The sequence below is a fragment of the Amphiura filiformis genome, chromosome 16 (genome assembly GCF_039555335.1).
Source record: "Amphiura filiformis chromosome 16, Afil_fr2py, whole genome shotgun sequence".
NCBI lineage: Eukaryota > Metazoa > Echinodermata > Ophiuroidea > Amphilepidida > Amphiuridae > Amphiura > Amphiura filiformis.
The window spans coordinates 54,838,997-54,861,249 of NC_092643.1; the positions used below are offsets into that span (position 1 = coordinate 54,838,997).

At 35.4% G+C, this 22,253-nt stretch overlaps 2 protein-coding genes across 2 annotated transcripts in view; one reads left to right on the forward strand and one right to left on the reverse strand.

The window, feature by feature from the left end:
- LOC140136212 (uncharacterized) overlaps positions 1-7,289 on the forward strand; it is a 29,064-nt gene extending 21,775 nt beyond the window's left edge. Inside the window, exons 17-18 of the mRNA XM_072157931.1 lie at positions 3,295-5,287; positions 6,534-7,289. Of these exons, the coding sequence (XP_072014032.1) occupies positions 3,295-5,000 (1,706 nt within the window). The 3' untranslated portion in view covers positions 5,001-5,287; positions 6,534-7,289. The remainder of the gene's footprint in view (positions 1-3,294; positions 5,288-6,533) is intronic.
- A 3,512-nt stretch (positions 7,290-10,801) lies between these two features.
- LOC140136214 (putative phosphatidylglycerol/phosphatidylinositol transfer protein DDB_G0285639) lies at positions 10,802-22,211 on the reverse strand. The gene is made up of 6 exons (XM_072157934.1): positions 22,116-22,211; positions 19,743-19,968; positions 16,511-16,600; positions 16,214-16,339; positions 13,397-13,449; positions 10,802-12,474 (listed from the first exon to the last, which is right to left on the reverse strand). The coding sequence occupies exons 2-6, from the start codon at positions 19,912-19,914 to the stop codon at positions 12,394-12,396; spliced, it is 522 nt and encodes a 173-aa protein (XP_072014035.1). The 5' UTR covers positions 19,915-19,968; positions 22,116-22,211; the 3' UTR covers positions 10,802-12,393.
- Between the last annotated feature and the right edge of the window lie 42 nt (positions 22,212-22,253).

The following is a 22,253-nucleotide window of genomic DNA, read 5'->3' on the forward strand; positions in this document are numbered from 1 at the left end:
GTTCCTGATAAACAGGACTCAAGTCTGGTAATTATGGATATGAACAGTCAAGAGTAAACAGTTAAACAACACATTACATACCAGTGTACGAGATCAATTATTGATGCTTATCCGCCAGCCTAATATAATCATACAAACAAGGGAAGAGGCTTTAATACGCATCATACCCTGTGTATACGCTTTATATAACCCGCCATTTAAACGTTTTCTTGCAACCTTTTCTAACCTTTTGCGAATGATGTCCAAAACGTTTTGTGTGTGTGTGTTTTTGTGTTTTTTTTTTTGTTTTTGTTTTTGTTTTGTTTTTTTTTTTTTTTTTTTTTTTTTTTTTTTTGTTTTGTTTTGTTTTTTTATACCTGAGAGCACATATCGAATTGCATTTCTTAATCATTTGCCATTATCGCGAAAAGAAATCTAAATTATTTGATATCATAAGGACATTCCTCGTATTCAAAATGCAATTTTGATATGTCTGATGTGCTCTCATGTGCCACAAAAATGCTGTGCAAAGGTGGGTGACCCACCCCTTAAGACATTTGGGTGTAATATACAAGTGTTATGGAACACAAACAGAACAACCTTGGGGTTGGTAGGATGAGGGTAAACCACACTGATTTAGATTGATTGTTAAAGTATTTTTGGGTGGCGTTTAGTTGAAGGGCATATAATATTGCTCGGACAATATCACATCATTGGAAAACTAATCATATGAGGACTGCTTTTTGAGAAAATAAGTCTTTTAAAATTCCAACAAGACTTGTCCTTGAAACTACAGTGACGTCATGATATGAGTGTTGTGAGAGACTGGCCAACACTGTCAATGCACATAACGCATTGTGTTGTTTCCGGGTGTAGTTTCCATCAGAAAAAAACTCTGAATCAAGTATAACAAATTTTATGGTTTTTGCACATAATGGAAAAAATCAGGCACATTTTGTCTTATGTGATTTTGACGTGACATGTTTCTCCCATTTAAACTCATTAATTTCAAAGGATTGAGTAGCTGGTCAGTTTGTGGCTAAAATTTTGCGTTCAGCTTGCGAGTTTCAAAATTAATTCTTGCTTCACTTGAAGTCGACTTATTTCGTGATCTAAATGTGGTTTGTGGCGCGTTTTTCATTGCCATATTTTAGTGTGTGTGACCCTTTAAAAAACCCACCTTGACGTAGTCGGTCCATGTTCAAATTATCCGCCATATTTGAATCACGGGAATGTTATATTCGCATATTGGCGGCATATGCAGCTAGCGGATAGCGTGTTGTAAATGACTGCGCAGACACTGATGTAGTGGAGTGTATTTTCTACAGGGGCATAGCAATAGAAGGATTTAGTTGCAACTACAGACTTGACATTTAGTATGGAATATTTTTTCGCAAAATTCCAAGACTGGTCTGGGAGGTGTGTCGGGAGATGGTGTAAAATGATATTTTGACAGAAAATGTGCTTTCCATTAGTTTACATTATGGCGCTTATAATGCAGTGAATTAGCCTAAAATGACGGTTTTAAGGAGACTGAATTGGATTTTTGTGTGGGTAAAATTTCTGGATTTGAGCAACATTATTCTGATCTTATCAAATTTATTTAGATTGAAGGTGATATTTACTGAAACCTAAATACCAATAAGTGTTCATCAGAACTGAAATGCACTAAGTCTTGTAATCTACAAGTTTTGAAAGTGGGATGAGCTTTAAAAAATACGGCACTATAAAATGGTAAGCACTCAGAAAGTTTGAATGGCCCCCTGGGGTCAAATGTTTTTGCTCCGTAAATTTATAACTTTTGACCCCTGGAGGTCATTCAAACTTTCTGAGTACGTACCACTTTTACGAGTCATAATTTAAGCTCCTCCCATTGTTAAAAAAAAAAGTGGTACATTGCAAGTGTATTTCAACTGTGATGAATGCCAATTGGTGACGAAGTTTAGGAAATATCACCTCAAACCCCTATAACAGAGCAATTTTGGATAAAGTCCGAAATTGTGTCTCCCCCCCAAGCTCAAATTCAGACTCAATATATCCGTCTTTTAGACAAATTCGCTACATTATGAGCATCATAATGTAAAGTTATGGAAAGCATTTTCTATCAAACAATTATTTTGCACCATCTCTCGACATACCCCAATTAATGTTTAGCCTTAGCGGTTTATGCAGACCCTTCCAGGCCAGTCTTGGAATTTTGCATAAATATATTCCATACTAAATATGAAGTCTGTATAAGAAGGTTTGTGCACTGACTGTGGTTCTTGTCGAAGTTACTGTCCTATACCATTCGGTCCTTTTGTTACCATCCTTTTCCACAGGTTTTCAACTTTTTGACAGTAGAGGGCCGATAGCAAAGTTCTTTAAACGTTCATATAATGACGTCATCAGTCTGTTGCATTGGAAATCAATATTTCGCTTCGAACACTGATAAGGGGCGTACGAGCCAGTATTTTACCAAAACAATTTGTCTTTTTTCAGGAGAAATACGAGTAAAAAACAAGTGTCAACTTGTAATGTAATAATTATGTTCTTTGGATGTGGATAAACTACGCGGATTCCCAAGTTGCAGTCAAAATCTTGCCAAGCCAATGCAATATTACAAAAGAAACAATTAGGTATAAGCAGCATTCACTGCGCCGATTCCCAAAATAAGGTCAAAAGCTTCTGAGACCAGTGCAACATTACAATAAGTATAAGCATTAGGGCAGCTTTGCAACAATCTGCATCTTTTCAAAGCGTGAAATGGTATTACATATTTTTTGAACCAAATGATGATCAAAATGTGCAGAACATAATTTTCCTTCTTTTTAGCTACTGAGCTACATTCCATGTCAACTCCTGGGATGTGCACCGCAGCACCTCCCTCTTCAATTTTTTTTTTCTTTTTCTGTGTGGTGGTAGATATTGATGAGAAGGTAAAATCCTGAAAATTTGAGATTCATACTCTATTTCGTTTTCCCGTGGCATCAGCGTAAAAAATGTGTCGCAACACGAAAGTCGATGTTTGGAGGTCCATAAATGTATAAAGGGAACCCCCTACAACTTTGAAAAGTATATATCCTGGGGTAGTTTTTTGTGTAGAATTCAAATCTAGCATCAGAAAAATTTTAAACTCCTTTAAAATGCAACTTCGTCCATCCAGGACCAACTTCGGGGGGTCAGAACTCCAAAAGTAAAAATAATTTTTTGTCCATTTTTTGCCAGTCAGAGTCTACTATAGTATTTTGAATTTTTAGAGCTTAAAAGCTCTAAACAAAATGATGCCCACATTTTGAAATATTAAAGCCTTATTTACAATTATTATTATTACAGGTGGGTACCTGCAGGTGCGCAGTGGCCAGGTGTCGAAAGAAAGACATGGCATTGGATGTGACTTGTGCACAAATGGTACTTTTGTTTCTCTTCATCGTGCCCCTGGTTCTAAAACATCGGATTGTCAAGTATGTCCCGTGGGTACAGACAAGAACAAGTTTGCAGGATTCCGTGCTTGCTCTTGTTTAGACGGATACTACAGAAAAGATAGATTTGGTCCCTGTATGCGTTGCCCAGAACATGGCATTAACTGTACAGACGAGTATCAGAAACTTATTCCAGGTTTTTGGTGGACCTGGAACTTCCAGATGCCTGCCAATAAAACTCAGAACCTTAAGGAATACGAAGCGTATGTCACAAATTTGAAGACACATAGCAGGAGTTTCGATATCACAAGCACTAGCTTTCCAGGATCACTTCCAAATCCATTCCCCTGTCCAGGCGGAAACATTTCTTGTCCAGCGTCAGATGGTATTGATGAATCATGTGGGACAGGTTATGAAGGATGGCTTTGTTCCAGGTGTAGTATTGGCTACTATTCATGGTTCGAATATTGCTTTGTATGTCCTCCCATCTGGCATCTAATTTTAGAGGCTTTAGGTGTTTGTAGTTTCGTGTGCCTTGTTGTGGCGATCACAATTTGGGATCTCAAGAAAAGGATAAAAGAACGTACGGATGGTGCGAACAACAATTATGATAAAACGCTGAACCGATCGCTAGTGTACCTTCTGGTTGCTCGGTTTAAAATAGTACTTGGTTATTACCAAATAGCCGGGGCTATATTCACTTCTGTTCATAATGTCCACTGGCCAACGGAAGTATCAAAACTTGCTTACGTGTTTAAAGCTTTGGAGCTAAACATTTTCAAATTACTCGCAAAACCTCGCTGCTACATTGATAATCTTGTATTGAATATCTACCAGGAATTCCTTATCGGATTGGCGTTTTGTTGTCTTACTGTTCTAGTACCAGCTATAGTCTATAGCTCAAGATGGTTGTTCTCTCGATTTTATAAGAAGTTATTGTTTGCCAATGTGACTGAAAAACTGAAAGGCATGAGAGAAAACTGTTATTTCTTTATAGTATTAATGCTCTTTATCTCGTACTTGAGTTTGTGTTCTGTAATTTTATCTCTTATGCCAGTGGCTTGCCAAAAGTTCTGTGTTGAAGAGAACAACACTAAGTCTTATTGTCAACATCGACTACGATCAGATTACTCAATTGACTGTCAGACGCCAGAACACAAGCACTATGTTGCAACAGCTTATGTCTCTTTGTTTTTTTTCATCGGATATCCTTTGTGTTTGTTCGTTCTGATTTACCGTCGAAGACCAACATTTCGTCAAGAAACCGCAGACAACGATGAGTCGGTTGAAATACCACGTTTAGGGAATGTAAACATGGCACCTTCAGAAGATAGTGAAGACAATGGCAATGAAAGTAACGAAATTACAATCCAGGCACTCGATACAATGCCACTTTTGCATCATGAAGACGAAATCACATCATCAGAACAAAACGAGCAACCCCTTAATCGTGAAGATATTGAGGACATGTATGAAGACGAGCAAGAAATTAAAAAAGATGCTGGTACCCAAACTAATGATAATATCGAAGATTATTCTAAATATCCATTGTACGTACAGTTCCTTTGTGAGAATTACAAGCCAGAATACTGGTATTGGGAGATAGTTGAGCTCCCGTAAAGTGTTGCAAACAACTCTTGTAGTGCTTTATGGCTCGGAGGATCCTCTTTCCCTTGGGGCTACCATAGTTCTGTCAATGGTGTTTATAACCAGTCATGGGTATTTTAAACCAATGCAAGATTCCTTTGAGCACTGGCTGCAGATGACTTCTCTTGTCGCCATCTTTCTTAATCTGGTCTCTGCTATAGTACTACAAGTTCCATTTATTGACACATCTGGACATCGACAAACAGCAATGGCCGTGTTTATTATTGTGGTGAATGTATCGGTTGTGCTTCTCGCCGTGGGTAAGTAATTATGGAATTACAAGTACTTGAAATTTGTTTGAATTGACCACGTATTACATTGCCAATATCAAATTAAATACAAAGTAACTCAATAAGACAAACCCTGAATGCGTTAATCACTAACAATTGTTCAGTGTTTCATTGGAGTTTGGAGTGTTCATTTATTAACACATCAATATTAACACATTAGCGTTTTAAAGCCATGATGTACGATCTCTTAAAATGAGATTTTGTTTTTCAAACTTGATTTTGTTTTGGTATATATGTAATGTTTACATATGTCCCAATTCACACCTAATTGGATTCAGCCAAAATCAGTGTGTTTTAGGACAACAGGAGCAAGTTTAATTTAAAGTCATAATTATGACTTCATATACCCCATAGAATATCACAGTTACGCGGTTAAGATAGTGAGTTTTCTGTCATTTTACCTTATTAGTTTGGCTTAAAATACCCAGACAACTTTCCTGACAGTTGTTACTAATAGTATTTTGCAAAGAATAACCAAATTCAAACTGGACCGAAATCGTATATTACGGTTTCAAATCTTCATAATTTCTCCGGCTTTAGTGCGATAATAAATGAAGGTATACTTTTTACAGTACAAGCGCTAGTGATTAACGCCTTCAGGATTCAATAAGTGTTACTCTATAGGTTTTTGGAAAAGAAAGTTAAACAATGAACCTTGGAGGCTCATACTACCCGACTAGGCCTTACAATTAACTGTTTCACTGTTTTGAAACTTCAAAGTTTTCTTTATACGTATTTTGCTAATAAAATATCCATTCATAAATGCATGACATATTCATGAGGCAATGACAGCTGGCCTTTCACCATTGGCCATGTTGTTAATGCATTTTGTCAACGCACGCTCGAATCTTTGCGTCTAACTACGCAGTAATGGCTTGTTCGATTTCATTGCAAGTAGGCTAGAACTTTCGGGCCACTATGGGGATTTTTTACCGTCGAGTTTTTAGGGTTTAAAACGAAAAAGTAAAAATGTATTTTTATGGTGTTTATGAATGAGGTTAACAACTATTATAGATATGATTTTGTTGACGTTCAAATGACAATGCACTCGCAGTTTTGTTTTTGTATCACATTGCACTACCCCTTCGGAGGTAGTGCATGGATCGTTACTAAAACTAAGTGACGTGGAACTAATATTTGTCATTTGAACTACTAGTTTTTACTACCTCTATATCAAAGCTAAAAGAATTACATGTATTTTAATTTTTTTCAACAGGCAACTCAACTCTGATAATATGTCGGTCAGTGAAGCAGCGTGGTGGTAGTGGGGCCTGTTCATGTCGCAATTGTTTGGCCATTGTGCTTGAATTAGTTTCCGGTATTTCTAATGCCTTCAGACATAGACGTAGAAGCGACCAGAACTCCGCAACTATATGAGGAACAAAACCATACAGTGAAGGTATCTTTGGATGACATCAAGTTAACATTCGCGCATATTTACTCCTGACATCAGAAAAATACATTGAAACGATATTATTCTGTTTTACCAAATTGAACATAGATCAATCTTAATTCGACCTAACTAAATTTTCAAGAGTTCTTGTGTACAAATCCAAGAGTATTTCGGTATAAGATGTTAAACATACCTTAATGACGTTTCGTACTACATCGTATTACTTTCTCAAATTGACTGATCAACTCTCACACTCCTCGTTTGTTTCCTGTTGGAACTCGACGTTGGTGGCGTTTTGGAATGGAGTAATTGGTCGAAAATGTGGGGTAGGAAGTGGTTGCCCTCTTCTTATGATATCGAGAGTAGATCATAAGGCAGCTATTAGGAAGGATTTTTTGTGTTCATGTTTGTGCACGAAAAGACGGTTCCTGTAAGAGTCAATACGAGCATTCCGTCATCCTAATTACAACATTAGTTTGCACACCCGTTCAACCTAAAAGATTGTACATAGGAATAACGGTCATTATATCGGCCGATAGACGACATCTGTAATTATTTTTGTATAGTTATACGAGGGGGTATCAAAGTTTTAGAAATCGCCCAGAAGTGAAAGAGATATATCAATAAAATTTTGTCAGTGCAATCCCTGGTCCTTATGTACACTATGATGCAAAATGGTCTCATAAGAATGTTTACTTTTTTACAGGCGCTAGATGTCAGTACCTGCCTATGTAACCGCATAACCAGCAAAATGTAGAAAATTGAGGCATGTAGCATGATTAAGTTCCATTTTAAGGGTTACAGTGCCCAAAAAATCTGTGATTAAATAAGAATTCATTTTCCAAAAAGCAACAGTGACAATATCACAATCACCACCGAAGATAACTTTCATTTCATCATCGATTTTCTAGGCACTGCAACCCTTCAAATGCAGGGTCTTGATAACGCTGCTTGCCTCATTTTTCTCAATCTTGCAGTTTATGCGCAGTAACTGGGGCAGCAGGTTATTAGCATCTAGCGTCGCCTGTAAAAAAGTAAACATACTTATTAGACCATTTTTGCACCATAGTGTACATAAGGACCAGTGATTGCACTGACAAAATTTCATTGATATAGCTCTTTCACTTCACTTCTGGGCGATTTCTAAAACTTGTTGATACCCCCTCGTATTATTTTCATTATGCTGCTATTTAACTTTTTAAGTAAAAACTGAAGATGAAAATAGTGCAAATATTTATTTTTGTAATTATTTATAACATTCGGCCGAAGCCAGGCTAAACCCAATAGTGCTCAGAGGCTACTAAATTCAAGGGATGCCTCCAAATATGACGGGACAGGGATATGGGAAGAGGTCCGATTTTAGAAGCAGGAGGAAAACCGGAGCACCCGGAGAAAAACCTGCGAGGACGAGCATGGATCGGCAACCAAACTCACATGTGGCACCGCGGGGAATTGAACCCGGGCCACAGTGGTGAGAAGCGAGTGAGAAGACCACTACACTAACCCGCCCTCCCTTATCCAATGCCCTCCAATATCGTCATGTTGAGTTTAAAATTAAAATATTATTTGCTTTTTATTTCAGCTCAATCGTCCAGTTTGTTCCAAAGCAAAGCAGCAATATTTTTTACTATATACGATGTATTTCTTTTGTTTCTAATTGCTTTTTCAAAGTGCAAATTTTTTTAACAAAATTAAAAGATAAAATAACTATTTTCAATGCAAATGTTGTTTAATTGTTAAAATTATTGGTAATAACGAAAAGTTAGTGTTATTTAGTAACACGTATATTACGTTACTTTTGTATTTTATTGTTTTTCAAGGGGCGATTTTTAACAAATTCAAAGATAATTGTCAATCAGGCATTTGGTAATAATTTGTTATGTAAATGTTGATTATACGTGTGAAAGTATTATTGCAGTAAACCTGGTTTCTCATTCTGCGTCGCATTGTCATTTTTAATATTAGCGTGCAACGTGGAAACCGGGTACTGCGTGGGACGGGCCCAAGGATGTTTCTCCTGCTTTTTATCGAAAATCCCGGTGGTTTTCTTTTTAAACTCTGTTGCGTATACGTTCATGTACGGTCGTACATTGATTTTTACGATGATATTGATTGAATTCTGCTACGACTATTTTAATATTGCTATAATTTTGTTTCAATATTACCTGCTTTATATAGTTTTGGTGTAGTTTATGTTATTTTGATATGTAATTTTGTATTAAGGGCCTAAATATGCTTTGTAAATCGCTTCCGGTATACCATGTTTGTTGTACTTGTAATTTGTTGTATAATTTTGTAATTAAGGCATGCTGTGTAAAGCGCTTAGCGACTTATGTTTTAAGCGCTTCATAAATGTTTCTTTATTATTATTATTATTATTATTATTATTATTATTATTATTATTATTATTATTATTATTATTATGCATATTCAGTGTTTCTAGACATGTAATGACGTTTTCTGCCAATTGCGATTTACGCAGGTTGAGAGGTTGCTCGCAGCTTTTCTCAGTAACGCAAACTCCAATCACTATATTTGTCAGATAGTCATTGACATATCTGTCTGGAATAACTCAGAGTCAATTTTGAATCAAACCTTCCTGACCATTAAAACGACCCACATTTCATATTTTTTTCTTAAAAATGACATTTAAAACATCGTAACGCACCGACTTGAACTTCTATTCAAAGTTCCATTCTGCGTAAGTTTAGTTAGACATAGAGACCTAGTACCTAATACATGTGGTCACTACGACTACCGTTACTTTAAAAGACCTTGAAAAGACCAATATGGCGGTCGTTGCCATAGCAACAGCATTTAAAATTGATTTCAAAGGTTTCATTAAGATACACCATTCCACCAAATGTGGAGCCAATAGATTAAGCATTTGAAAAAGTAAATTTTCATCTTCAGTCTCCCCTTGATAGTGTTTATGGGTAAATAGCAAGAGGCGCCAATTAAATGTAATTAATGTTATAATTTATACATTTCTTTATTGTTAGAGAGACATCTTAGAATCATGTCCATAAAATGAACAAAAATTACACACAGGATTACTTCAATACTCTACTCTAAACACATGTCAGTAACCAAGCAGTTGTCCAACTGACACAACGGTAAAATGCACTGACACAAAACAGCTTCCGGGACCAAATTCACAGGCGAATAATTGGAACCCAACAAAAGAAATCCATGAGAATGCGTACAAGATCCCCGGGGTCACTCCCATTGTGGCCTGTACACCATCCGCGATAATGAAAACGCGTAAAAGGGTAGTTTTTCGTGGTAAGCACGATACACGCGTAACGCGTTTAGGGTGTCAAAAACATGAAATATTGGAAAAAAGGGTAGCAAAATTGCAATTGCTAATACGCGGATATGAAATTTAGGGTATGAAATTTGATGCAAGGAATAAAATCCCTGTTTAGGGTGTGAAAACACCTTTAGGGTATTGTTTTAGCCAAGGGTTAAATCCTTGTTTAGGGTGCTTTTCAAAAGTTGATTATCGCGGATGGTGTACAGGCCACAATGGGAGTGACCCCCGGGACAAGATCCTTACACAGGTGATGATTATTTCAAAAGAGTAAGTGGAATAGTTTGGAACGGGGCTGCTGCTGCTTTTCACACACTTTCTTCAAGAAATAGGTCTTGTTCCACACTATTCCATTTACTCGCAGATTTCTTGTGTTGGGTGCCAATTATTGGGCTGTGAATGTGGTCCATGAAGCTGTTCCATGTCAGTGCATTTTGCCGTTGTGTCAGTTGGACGACTGCTTGGTTACTGGTCAGTGTTTAGAGTAGAGTATTGAAGAAATCCTGTGTGCAATTTGTGTACATTTTTATGGACAGGATTTTAAGATATGACAAGTTTCTTTTTGAGGCCAGTTTATTTCAAATCGAATCACGACAGATATTTTACCAATCGCTTTCGGTGCAGATGAAAGCTAAATAATGTTTCCTTCTAATCACACCCATTGTAATTTTATATATACCTATATATCCCTGCTGTTTATGGTTGTAAAAAACCTTACAAATATACCTATATATTTTTTTTTTTTAAAGAAACCATCAATTTAAAGAAACCATGTGCACTCAAATATTATAAAGAAGCTGATCTTTTCCATATCTGCGATTAAGAAGAATAAATGCTACCAACATTTCAATTCTAAAACGACAAAGGAAAAACGATATTATTTACATACTGTGGAAAAACGCATGCGTTTCAGATTCTCTTGTGATCACTTGAAATATGATTGCGTCTATTAATTCATATAATATTTAACCCTTTTCACTACGACCTTTAGTTTTACAATATGTATTAGATAAAGTGTAATATATAGAAAATTACCAGAAATAATCGGTGTCTTGTTGCGATATGGTGAGCATGCTAGCCGCTCGGAAGTTATGACCCCGTTGGGGTTCGAGACTTTCGAGTGACTAACATGCGATCCATACCTGAGCAGTACACCGGGTACTTCTGGTAGTGGTTTGTTTTGAACCGTTTATCTCACATTATACGGCAAAATAAAATTCTTCCAAAAGAATAAATGCAAAAGCTATGCATTTTTAAAATTTAAAAAAAAACTCGAGACAATGTTATATTCTTCTATGTGTCCTGTGTCCACATGCAAATTGATGTACTGGTTGAGAAACCAAGCTTAGCTCGCCCCACAAAAAAGCGAGACCAGTAACGATCCCAGGACTCGCAAAACTGGTATTAAAATCGTATTGGGCATCAAATGCAGCCAGTGAGTCTCGGTTAGGGTTTCTGCAATTGTTTTTTTTTTCTCAAAAGTGAAATGGAAATTGAGGGAAATAGTCGCGGAAATAAAGATAAATTGTATTCTTGGTCTCCATATGGGTTTTTTCATTGCAAATGTTAATGATCCCACGTGGTACCCATGCAACACTTGCAAGTTTCACATGGACAGGATGGAGTATCTTTTAAACAGAAGGGGTCTCAGATATGGTATAAATTTACCCGTTTGGGGGGTTTGAGTCTCATATGGGGTCACCATCGAACTTAATAAAGCCTTATCAACACTAACCACATTATCTGTTGGACATTTTAACAAATTTAAAATGCATTTAAGTTCGTTTTTTTTTTATTTATGTAGCTGGAACGATCAAACTATCATAGTCTATATAAATACAAACGTATTTCTTCTGTTCAAAGTTTGTTGCATAGTCCAAATTCTGCCTAAATTTTCTAAATAATGTCCACTACTCTCCACATTACCAGAATTATTATAATGAGCAGTTTATCAAACTTTGGACAAAAGAAATACAAAGTATAATGACACAAAAGGGAATGGATAGACATATATTTTCAGGCAGCATTTCCCAGGGGGGGGGGGGCACTCAAGAATGAGAGTGTACGCATGCGTGACCAACTTTTTTGAGTTTTTGGGCTAGTAAAAATGAAAAAAAAAAAAATTTGGACTCGTAATTAGCAAAAAGTTGAAAAGGTACCCTAAACAAGTTGTTAAGTTTCAGAAAACTACCCTTATTGTTGAAAATCAGTGTTTTTAAACCCTAAATGAGTCACTCGCGTAACTTGTCTCGCCTAAAAAAACACCCCTTTTTACTTGTTTTTTGGTCACACATGCGTACAGACCATTTATGTGAGTGGTACGCCCGGGCAGCATTTTTCCTCTTCCGTATCTTCATGCCTGAGTGCCCACTAAATATGCAAAACGAAAATCAAACACAATATAACTTCGTCATCATCGTTCACCAAGGAGACATTACCTGCATACTGACCCTGTCAAGAAAACCGAACAAAAGTCCAATATCAGCAAAATTGTATAGAAAACTTGAAAAGCCGACGATCAATTGAAAATTTTGACCTTTCGTATTGAAGATATGGATTTTTTCCCAAAACACCAACAAAATAGGTCTTTTGGGGAAAAATCCATATCTTCAATATAAAAGGTCAAAATTTTCAATTGATCGTCGGCTTTTCCTCCCAGCTACATACACTTTAAGAATATATCATTAGATTTATAAAATTTATTTCGAGGACTGTTATATATCAGAAATTTGAAAAATATCAAATTTTAATAATTTGTCATAAAATTTGTATTATATCGTGAATTTCAAAAATGAAAATTATTTGATATCAGAAAGACATGCTTCGTATTCAGAATGCAATTCGATACGTCTGAGGTGCTCTCATGTCCCACAAAAATACTGTCGAAACGCCATAAACGCTCATTCTAAATCCCTTAAGTACATTGCAGGTTCTATTTTATTTTTAGTCATCAAAAAAATAATTAAGAACATGAAGCGGCTGGAAACAGTAGCGCAAATATTAAATAAAAAATAGCTATCAAAATATTATTCATAGCATAGTATAGGTTTTTTTTCCATTTGCTCATAGACAAACCTTATTTTAACCTTTGACCTAAAGAATGAGCTTGCGGTACGAGTGTGGGTATGTACCCAATAATTATGTTTGTTTTTGTGTGTCTTTTGTTTGTTTTTAAAATGGGAAAAACTATACAAGATCGCTATAAACCCGTCCGTATGAACATATAAAGAAATATGAATGAATGAATGAATGAATGAATGAATGAATGAATGAATGAATGAATTAATTAATTAATTAATTAATGAATTAATTAATCATTAAATTAATTAATGTATTTATTTATTTATTACAAAGAAGATATAAGTCATTCTACCTTCTCAGTTTCTGGAAAGTTCAAAACACCAGCCGCGTGAAGATAATACGTGCCTGAAAAGATATAGCAAATCGTTATTGTAGCATCTATATATATGGTCAATTCCAGCGAAAGCGGGACAAAATTCTCTCTATGTTAACTTTCCACTTTAAAATGTCATTAATAAAGGAAATCACGTTATTGATGGAGCATATCATGTCACGTCCAATGTGCTCTCTTTGAGCATATAAGCCTTTACTAGCAAGTCATACCAGGGGACAAGTTATGATGGCTTAAATGAATTGGTGTTACCCACGAATTCAAAGATAAAGCACCATATATGTCATTGAATGTCCTTCAATCAAAATGAAATTATTACCGTTAGAAAGACGTTTGCATGATCTCTCATCATATGTAAAACGATTGAATTCCACCAAAGTTTGTGGACTCCAGAGGCCATTAAGTCAATTTGGCTAATAATTTTGTTACCCGCGTATCAAAAATAAAATGATCGTTCTGAAAAATGTTAAGTGAATATGCCATAAATGACTATATCATGAAACGAAGTTTTGTTCTATATTTCTGAGGTCCAAGTGATTATTTTATGCAAATACATTTTAACCATAAAATTCCATAAAATCAAATTTGACGTTACCCACGTATCAACTGTTACCCACGAGTCCAGCAAATATAATTGCCATAACTTAAATTAACATTTAATGACTTTGGACACTGAATTTAGTTTGACAAGCGCTTAAAATTGTAAATCGTAAAAATACATTCACCGCTTTAAAAAAGAATCTACGACGGTTTAAACTTTTGATACCCACGAATCCCGAATAGATGCTAACCTTGAAAAACAAGGAGATTGTTTATTTTAAGTTTAAATCAGCACATATTCAAGCCATGGGTATGCTATAATTTTTACAGTACTTACAGTTTATGCACCTAAGAAACGCAAACCCCATACGGTACTATAGTACTTATAGCTTTACCCACGAATTCGGCTTTACCCACGAATCCAAGGATTTACTCGTAAATTATATGTTTCTTATTCATCTTAACATTTTGAAAACATGCGAAATAGGTTCCAAAACAGTCCTGTTTAATAGCGTCCTCTTGAAGGTATACTGAAGCTGTATCATGAAGTTTTGATTGATTATCCTAAATTACCATTTTTTGGGTGAATGCAATTGGTTAGAGACACGGGAATCATTGAAACACAATGGAGGAATAACCGCATGATGGTTTCCAACCTTCTGTAATATTTTCTATTTTGCCGCTTACCAATACATACCTTCAAATATGTGTTACCCACGAACATTTTGGTTACCCACGAATCCCTACTTAAATTATAGTTAACAATGTATTGATAGTGTTTTAGTTCATATGAACTGTCAAACACGATTTAATAGAATATTGCTGCATGAAAATATGGAATGATTTTACTTAAAATAATAATATAAAACTGTTTGCTCTGTCTATTTGAATTTGGTAACTTCATTACTCTCAAAAATTTTATACCCAAAATGCCATAATGATCAATTCTAAATATTCCATGTAGTTTGTATTTTGATTAAAATTCATTTTAGTGCCATTGCAGCCTGAATTATTGACATACGGAAAAGCAATTTTTATTTTTATTAAAAAAATTAATAGGAATTGCTATTTTTCAGACGCTGTTACCCCACGAATCCATCCGAGATCCTCATCCTGCGACGAGATACAAAATCTAAGTTTATATTTCTATGAAGCATTTATTCTAATCTTTCGAAATAATACAGTAATGTTAAATGACAGCCACTTTGGAAAAAGTTCGAAGAATTGACACAATCTTAACTGTACACCTGGTTCTTTCTTAAAATCTGTAATAACCATAATATTTCTTTGTAGATATATGTAATAAAATTCTATTTTACGTTCAAAGTCTTCACCGATATTAGTGTATATGGGTCACACATAAAATATTGAAAGATATTAAAGAAAGTGAAATTTTATGGCGTACAACAGGTGAAAAAGGCTTGGATTCGTGGGTAACATGCATATGCGCATTTAACACTTTATTTGGTCTAGCAAGAAAAGTTATTTTTCAATCCGATGGCACTTCCACCTGATGATTCACTAGATATGATCGTCTCATTTGATAAGTCTAGAATTGAAAAGGAACACATTTTTAAAATGGCCCCCAGAGAGAATTTTGTCCCGCTTTGGCTGGAATTGACCATATAGATTGTATTTGTTCTTGTTGGTGGTGGTGGGTGATGGCGGCGGTAATGGTCCTGCCGATATCAATTCACAATCGATAAGGCAATAAGTAAACTTAGCTGAATCGATATAGCATTCGACTATGGTCCGACTATTAATTTGTTAATATTTTGATTTGTGAAAACTGTTTTATAAACAAGGTCACATTGTGTAGTGTATTGTATATTTGTGTAGTGGCTGGGGTGGGAGGGAGTGTGAAGAATTCCATGTAGAATTGGCATCGACTTAATTTATTTTAAATCAGAGCTATTTATTTTAAACCTGGTTTGCATATAACGCCATAACGGCAGATCCCTTATTTTCAATATCCCAACAATGTTGTATTTTTTATACAAATGTATATTACTATTATAATAGATGAGGATGTTGATGAGACAGAGGAAGATTGTTTCAATAATATTGTACCCTGCAGGCCAGGGGCGTATCCAGCTTTCTTGGTCGGGGTGGGTCGGGAGCAAGGACGAAAACAATTCCCATTTCAAATACTTTCATCAAAATTTCACAAGATTCACATCAACAAATTTACAATATTTGAATATAATATATAATTACATTATAATATATTTTCCCTACCTCCCTTTACTATTGGGCAGACTTTCACGCCAAATCGACGCCAAGGCCAGTCACAAGCATCGGCTTCCAGGTGGTACGGCCAACGATTGTAATTCACAATAAAGTCTCCGGCAATGAGATCATGGGCTGACAATTTCAAAAACACAATACACTTATTTTAACATTTTAAACTTATTAGTTTATTGTCCCTTGACCAAAAGCGACAATTTCCTGGAGACAAAACAAATGAATTCGGAAAACATGCTCATATATGCAAGATATATAATTGTTTAATACCACAAGATAATTGATACCTACCTGAAGTAAAATTGATGTCAATCCTTGCGAACTTGTTAGCCACAAAAGGTACTGGAGTCGCGGAGGCACTGAAGTATACACTTGGGGAGCCTGCCAAACAAGAACAAAAAAGGAGTATTATATTATTTTATCATCTTCAAAAGCAAAGCAAGAATCATGAACACAAGTTGGAGACAATTTCTTTCAATACAATAACATTACACCAAAAAGAAGAAAATCAACAACATCACCGTATAAATTACATATATTATAACCACATTGTCAAAAACAGTTAGGGACGTAAGATTTTACCCAACTGATATCGTTATTTAAGTATATAAGGTACCCTTTTTGACAACACAGTCAATGCAGATACCTCTAATCATATGTTCCAACAACCTTCGACATGACAATACTTGTCTAGCAATGGAGAAGGGTTCAACCATCTTTAAATTCCATTGCCTTTTGAAACTTTAACTTCTCGAACATCTTTACTTAAAGCCATATTATAACATTTGCTGAGGAAGACGCCCTCACTGAATTTTTAAAATTCCTTTTTTACACGGTTAAATTGTACTTTATTAAGGGGGTACTACACCCATTGCATTTTTTTTGCATTTTTTTGCATTTTGTGAAGAAATGAGAAAAAGAAATTGGACAAAGTGGTATGCAAAATGAAGGGGCAAATCTTCTCGTTCAATTGGTGGCATCAGTATCAATGAAGCGTACATGCTTCTAATGATATAAGCCAAAAGGTGGTACATCACTGATGTTTTAAATTCACTTCATTTTGGAAAGCTTACTATCAACGGATTTCGTTAAAATGTTGGATATGTGTTGCTAACACATTAGGGAAATAACGTTGATATTTAAAATGGGAATAAGTGGTCCCTGATTTCTTTTATGACTTCATGAACTTGGTGCTCCACAACTATCAAAAAACGAACCGGTTAAAATGCTTCTATTTTCAATGTTGAGCTATATTTTGTATTTTGAACTTGCGACACTATTTCACTGAAACTTAATTAAGCCATAGGTAACAGGTTACCACAACCACACTACAGCAATCTTGAAAAAGATTGTATTTTTTATCACATACCGGTATACCACCATATTAGGTAGTTTTCCGTAAGCTTCATTTTTTGTGATTTTGGTAACTATTTTATATTTATTTGCCCAATCCATCTCAACTAGGCAATCTAAATTGTACTCACCATTTACATCCCAAGGTATTTTAGTATATCCACCTCACACATTTCCATTATATATCCAGTAACAGACAAAATATCAAAATTGATGCCTCATTATGACATGTATGATATCACAGACTATCACATGTATTCAAAATTGATGCCTGAATTTGACCTGAACCAATTGACCTATAACCTGACCTTTGATGACCTTATAGCCTTTTTTAATCTCTTTTCCTAACAACACATTATAGAAGATAAATACATGGTGTAGTATTAAATTGTCTATGTGGAAGAGATTAGGCCTATTTAATTTATTCAGTGTTATAATCAGTGAGTACATTTCTATAGATGGTATAACAAAGGATTTAATGTATTCTATTCATGTACCCTACTTGAACATGTTGAAAAGAATAAATTATGGTTTGTTATGAAACACGCATCTGAGTTACTAGGATACATGTAAACAAAAAAATATATAGGGCTAAAATGACTTACTATACAATGGTTTAAAAGCACCTTTTTTTTCTTTCTTTTTTCTTTTTTTTAATTTTTTATTTTATTTCACATGATCCGTGCATATATCGCCTAGCTATCAATGAAAAAATATTTTTTAGACCAATCAAACCAATATATGGGTGTAGTACGCCCTTAAACCAATATACCCTGCAAAAATCAAGACTCTAGGTGCTGTAGTTTAGTCAAAATCCGAGATTTTGAATAAAACGCCGATGTTCATAACACACAGTACGTACACGGCGTGCGGGACGGTGATATACACAACAAAGGGTCGTACCACAACATGACCGAAGGAGTGGTATATACGTATTGGCGTCATGTGCGCTGGTAGTAAATTCCAATTTTCTTTGCTTTGCCGTAGTTGTTCGGCTCAAAAATACCTGACAATAAAAGCTAACATTTTATGGCAAAGAAATGCTAATCTATTTTGTTTGAAAATGTTATAATAAGGCTTTAACCTAAGAAGTCAGTTTACATATTGACTGATTACCTTAGGAGCGCTTATGTGGCCTATTTCGTTATCTTCTATGAATATTCATTTTAAAGGTCACTATGGGGTCAGTTTTGTGTGTTTAATTTATGTATTTAACTCTTACTTCTCATATGACTCCATTTTACGCGTACACGCCAGGCAAATCGACCATGTGCTTCAATCCCGATGGACAGAGGGGACTTTCCGCCACATTTTCAGATGGGGACTCTATCAAAATAATGTTCCCCCTATGATGTACCCTGTATAATCCTATGTCATGAAATAGGGGAAGTTACCTTTATAATCATGCAATAATATGTTTATCATGACTTTTCTGGAAAACCCCTATGATAGAAATAACAACAACATTAATCAAGACTATTTATATCAAGGGGAAAACCCTAGAGATTGTAAAATGAAATGACATCACAGGAAAACCGACAGGAAGTGATGTAAGGTGAAATATTGGGAAAATCCCAGATTTGCTACAAAACATCATGTTGGTAGTAATTCTTGGCAGACCTTTATCGATATGATTGTAATGTGAACGGATGTAGCTATAGCTCTCAAAAAGAGAATAATGTTGACCAGTTAAAATCAGGACACTTATCGTTTCAAAACGGATTGACGCTCTTGAAATCAATTGAAAATCAGTCAAAGTAGAGTAATCTTGAATTGATTTAACTTTAAGGTGGTACTACACCTGATATATTTTGTGGCTAACTTTTGCATTTTTCTCACAAATTAACTACACACTGGTAACAAAAGTTATGTATGTTATAGGGGCAAGGAATCCAATTACTGCACTAAAATTTCAGTAATTCAAGACAATTGGTTCATTTTATATGTTAAGAAATGAGGTACATTCTAGCGGTACCTCTTTTCTTATCATTAATAACGTACCGCTTGTCTTGAGTAACTGGATTCCTTGCACCTATAATATACATAACCTTTGTTACCAGTGTGGTATCATATTTTGAGAAAAAAGCAAAGATAGTCATAAATTTATCAAGGGGTGTAGTACCACCTCAAGCACGTTAGTAATAGAATGAGGATACGTTAGCTGACTTACCACAGGATTTAACTTTAAAATAATCTATTTGGGGTAACCAAGCAGCGATTGGAAAAATCTCATCCGGGGAAAGTTTTTTGAACCAGTAATCACTTTTGGATACGTTGCAGACGATGAAGGGAAGAACTGTAGTTGTTAACAGGAAAATACGTAGTGTATCGGAATGCGTCATCTTCGGTATATTATATGCAGGTATCACTACTCGAGTCGAGATTGTCCGATTAATCTGTAACATTATAAGCCAAAACATAACAATCACAAACATAAAAATTCAATGCGGAATTGGGCTTTTTTTTGTATTCCAATTTGGTTGCAGGAAGTTTGATACGTAAAATTGCAAAAACTAGGTTAACATCATGTATATAGACAAAAAAATAAACATCACACCGATTACCAAGCCTCAGTACACAGGCTTGTGGATCAACGTGTAGGTGTTGTGCCTGAGCGTAGCGCACTATACATTATTGCGCTTGTACTTGTTGTATGAAAATCATTTCGTTAAACGAAAAACATAAATTTAGCAAAAAAAGTTTTTGCCGCTTTCGGTATCAGCTCGCGTCGCTTATCATAGAATTTTAATTACAAGTTTAATGGGAATGTTAATTTAAAACTGTGGATTGTGTTCATTTTCAACAATTCCAACAAAAAATGCAGATGTTTTACTCTTATTTTAGTGGCGTTTTACCACTACTCTAATCAGACTGTCAACTCACAACATCAGACCGTTTCCTTTTATGGGCAACATGAAAGTCAAAAGTCATTGATCGTGAAGCTTATAAGACTACCAGGCTGCTCAAAGAAACCAATTGGATCCGCAGAAAAGGACACGACACTCCAAACAACGACGAAGGGGCCTATGCACTCCACAACATCTTTGACCAGCTTATCACGCCCTCTACGTTGGCTCCTGTTGCCCGTAAAAGGAAACAGACTGTGATGAGTTGCCAGACTGCTGAAACCACTAGTAATAAATGTGAGCAAAACATAAGCATTTTTTGTTGGAATTCTTCAAATTTTTCATACTATGTTTTAAATTTATGTTGATTTATATGGAGATCATATTTCACTATGTAACCGACAAAATACCTGGAATATGGATTTCACTTTCATGAATAGTGTTATTTAATTATTATTATAATATATATATGAAAGTAGCTGTCTTCAATCATATAACCAGGATTCATCGAAGTTTGGAGTTTCGGTTCTAGAGTTTACAGTTTCATCTATACAATAAGAGTACGCTTTATAAATGAAAACCAAAACAAAATCATGCACACCAGAAACGATAACAATCGCAAGGTTCTACATGTGAATTGTTGTTTCTCATAAAGAATAAAGTTCACAAATTGTTTCAATATTACAAACGGGTAATAATTGAAGCAACAAATATCAACATGTTAAAGCTGACACAACATGCACAATGGCTGCAATTATAACACGTATTATCCCGGGCTATTACGTACCTCCCAAATCTATACATATAATTATGCGCACTAAATGTATTTATACTGGAAAGTATTTAAGCCAAAATAAAGCGGTTGATGCTCTCCATATACCTCTGAGGTTTAAATTACAAAATAAAAAGACCTAACTACTTTCTTAAGGGCTCGGATAGCAACGTTTGGATAGTATTTTTTGTGGGACATGAGAGCACATCAAACATATTGAATAACATTCTGAATACGCATAATTATCCTTCTGATATCAAATAATTTAGATATTTTGAAATTTGCGGTGTAATGAAAATTTTATGGCAAATGGTATTCCTCGTATTCAGAATAATTCGATATGTCTAATGTGCAGGTGCGTAGCCAGCTTTTTTGGTGGGGGGGGGGCAAAATAAAATTTTATGGGCACAGACGTAAAAATTACAGTTGCATCATACAATACATAGAGACTTATATCTTCGAGCTTCTAAAAAGTGTTTATTGGGACGCCAAATTGACACTATTTTCGCCCATTATCAGGATGAAAATGGTTATATCTTTACAATCTGCGCGCGTAGCGCTCCAAAATTTTGTATTGTACATTAGTTTGGTCCATGATCGGGCTGATTTTGGTAGAAAAGGGGCTCCTTGTCCCTTTTCTTTTCCTTTGCCCTCCAGATTTTTCTCTTTCATTTTTTGTCAGAGGGGCACTTTTTTCTTTCATTTTTTGTCAGGGGCAGTGTGCCCCCAACCACCCCCCGGCTACGCTACTGCTAATGTGCTCTCATGTCCCACAAGAAATACTACGCAAACGTTGCTATCCGAGCCCTTTACTTAAAAGTCAGCTGTCATAACACTGCCTGGAAGGTTTAAAAAGCCTCTAAAAGATTTATGAAAAAAGGACTTTGCTTTAGTAATTCAGCATCGTCAATTGCATTTCACTTACCTTGCTATTGGTATTTAGAGCGTCGTCCTTTGTCTCGTGTAACAGTGAAATGTCGCTAGTAATTTGCACTTTTTAGACTTTAGTTACATAGTTTCAATTTTCATTGCGACAATGACACATGACGCTTAGTTATTTCCG

Bases quoted from the DNA above. Each gene is read 5' to 3' on its own strand.
- LOC140136214 (XM_072157934.1), bottom strand. From the start codon at position 19,914: ATGACGCATTCCGATACACTACGTATTTTCCTGTTAACAACTACAGTT. The intron at 16,601-19,742 runs GTAAGTCAGCTA...CTTGTTTGGCAG, and splicing joins TTTTAAAGTTAAATCCTGTG to GCTCCCCAAGTGTATACTTC. The intron at 12,475-13,396 runs GTAGAATGACTT...TTTTCTTGACAG, and splicing joins ACTTTCCAGAAACTGAGAAG to GGTCAGTATGCAGGTAATGT.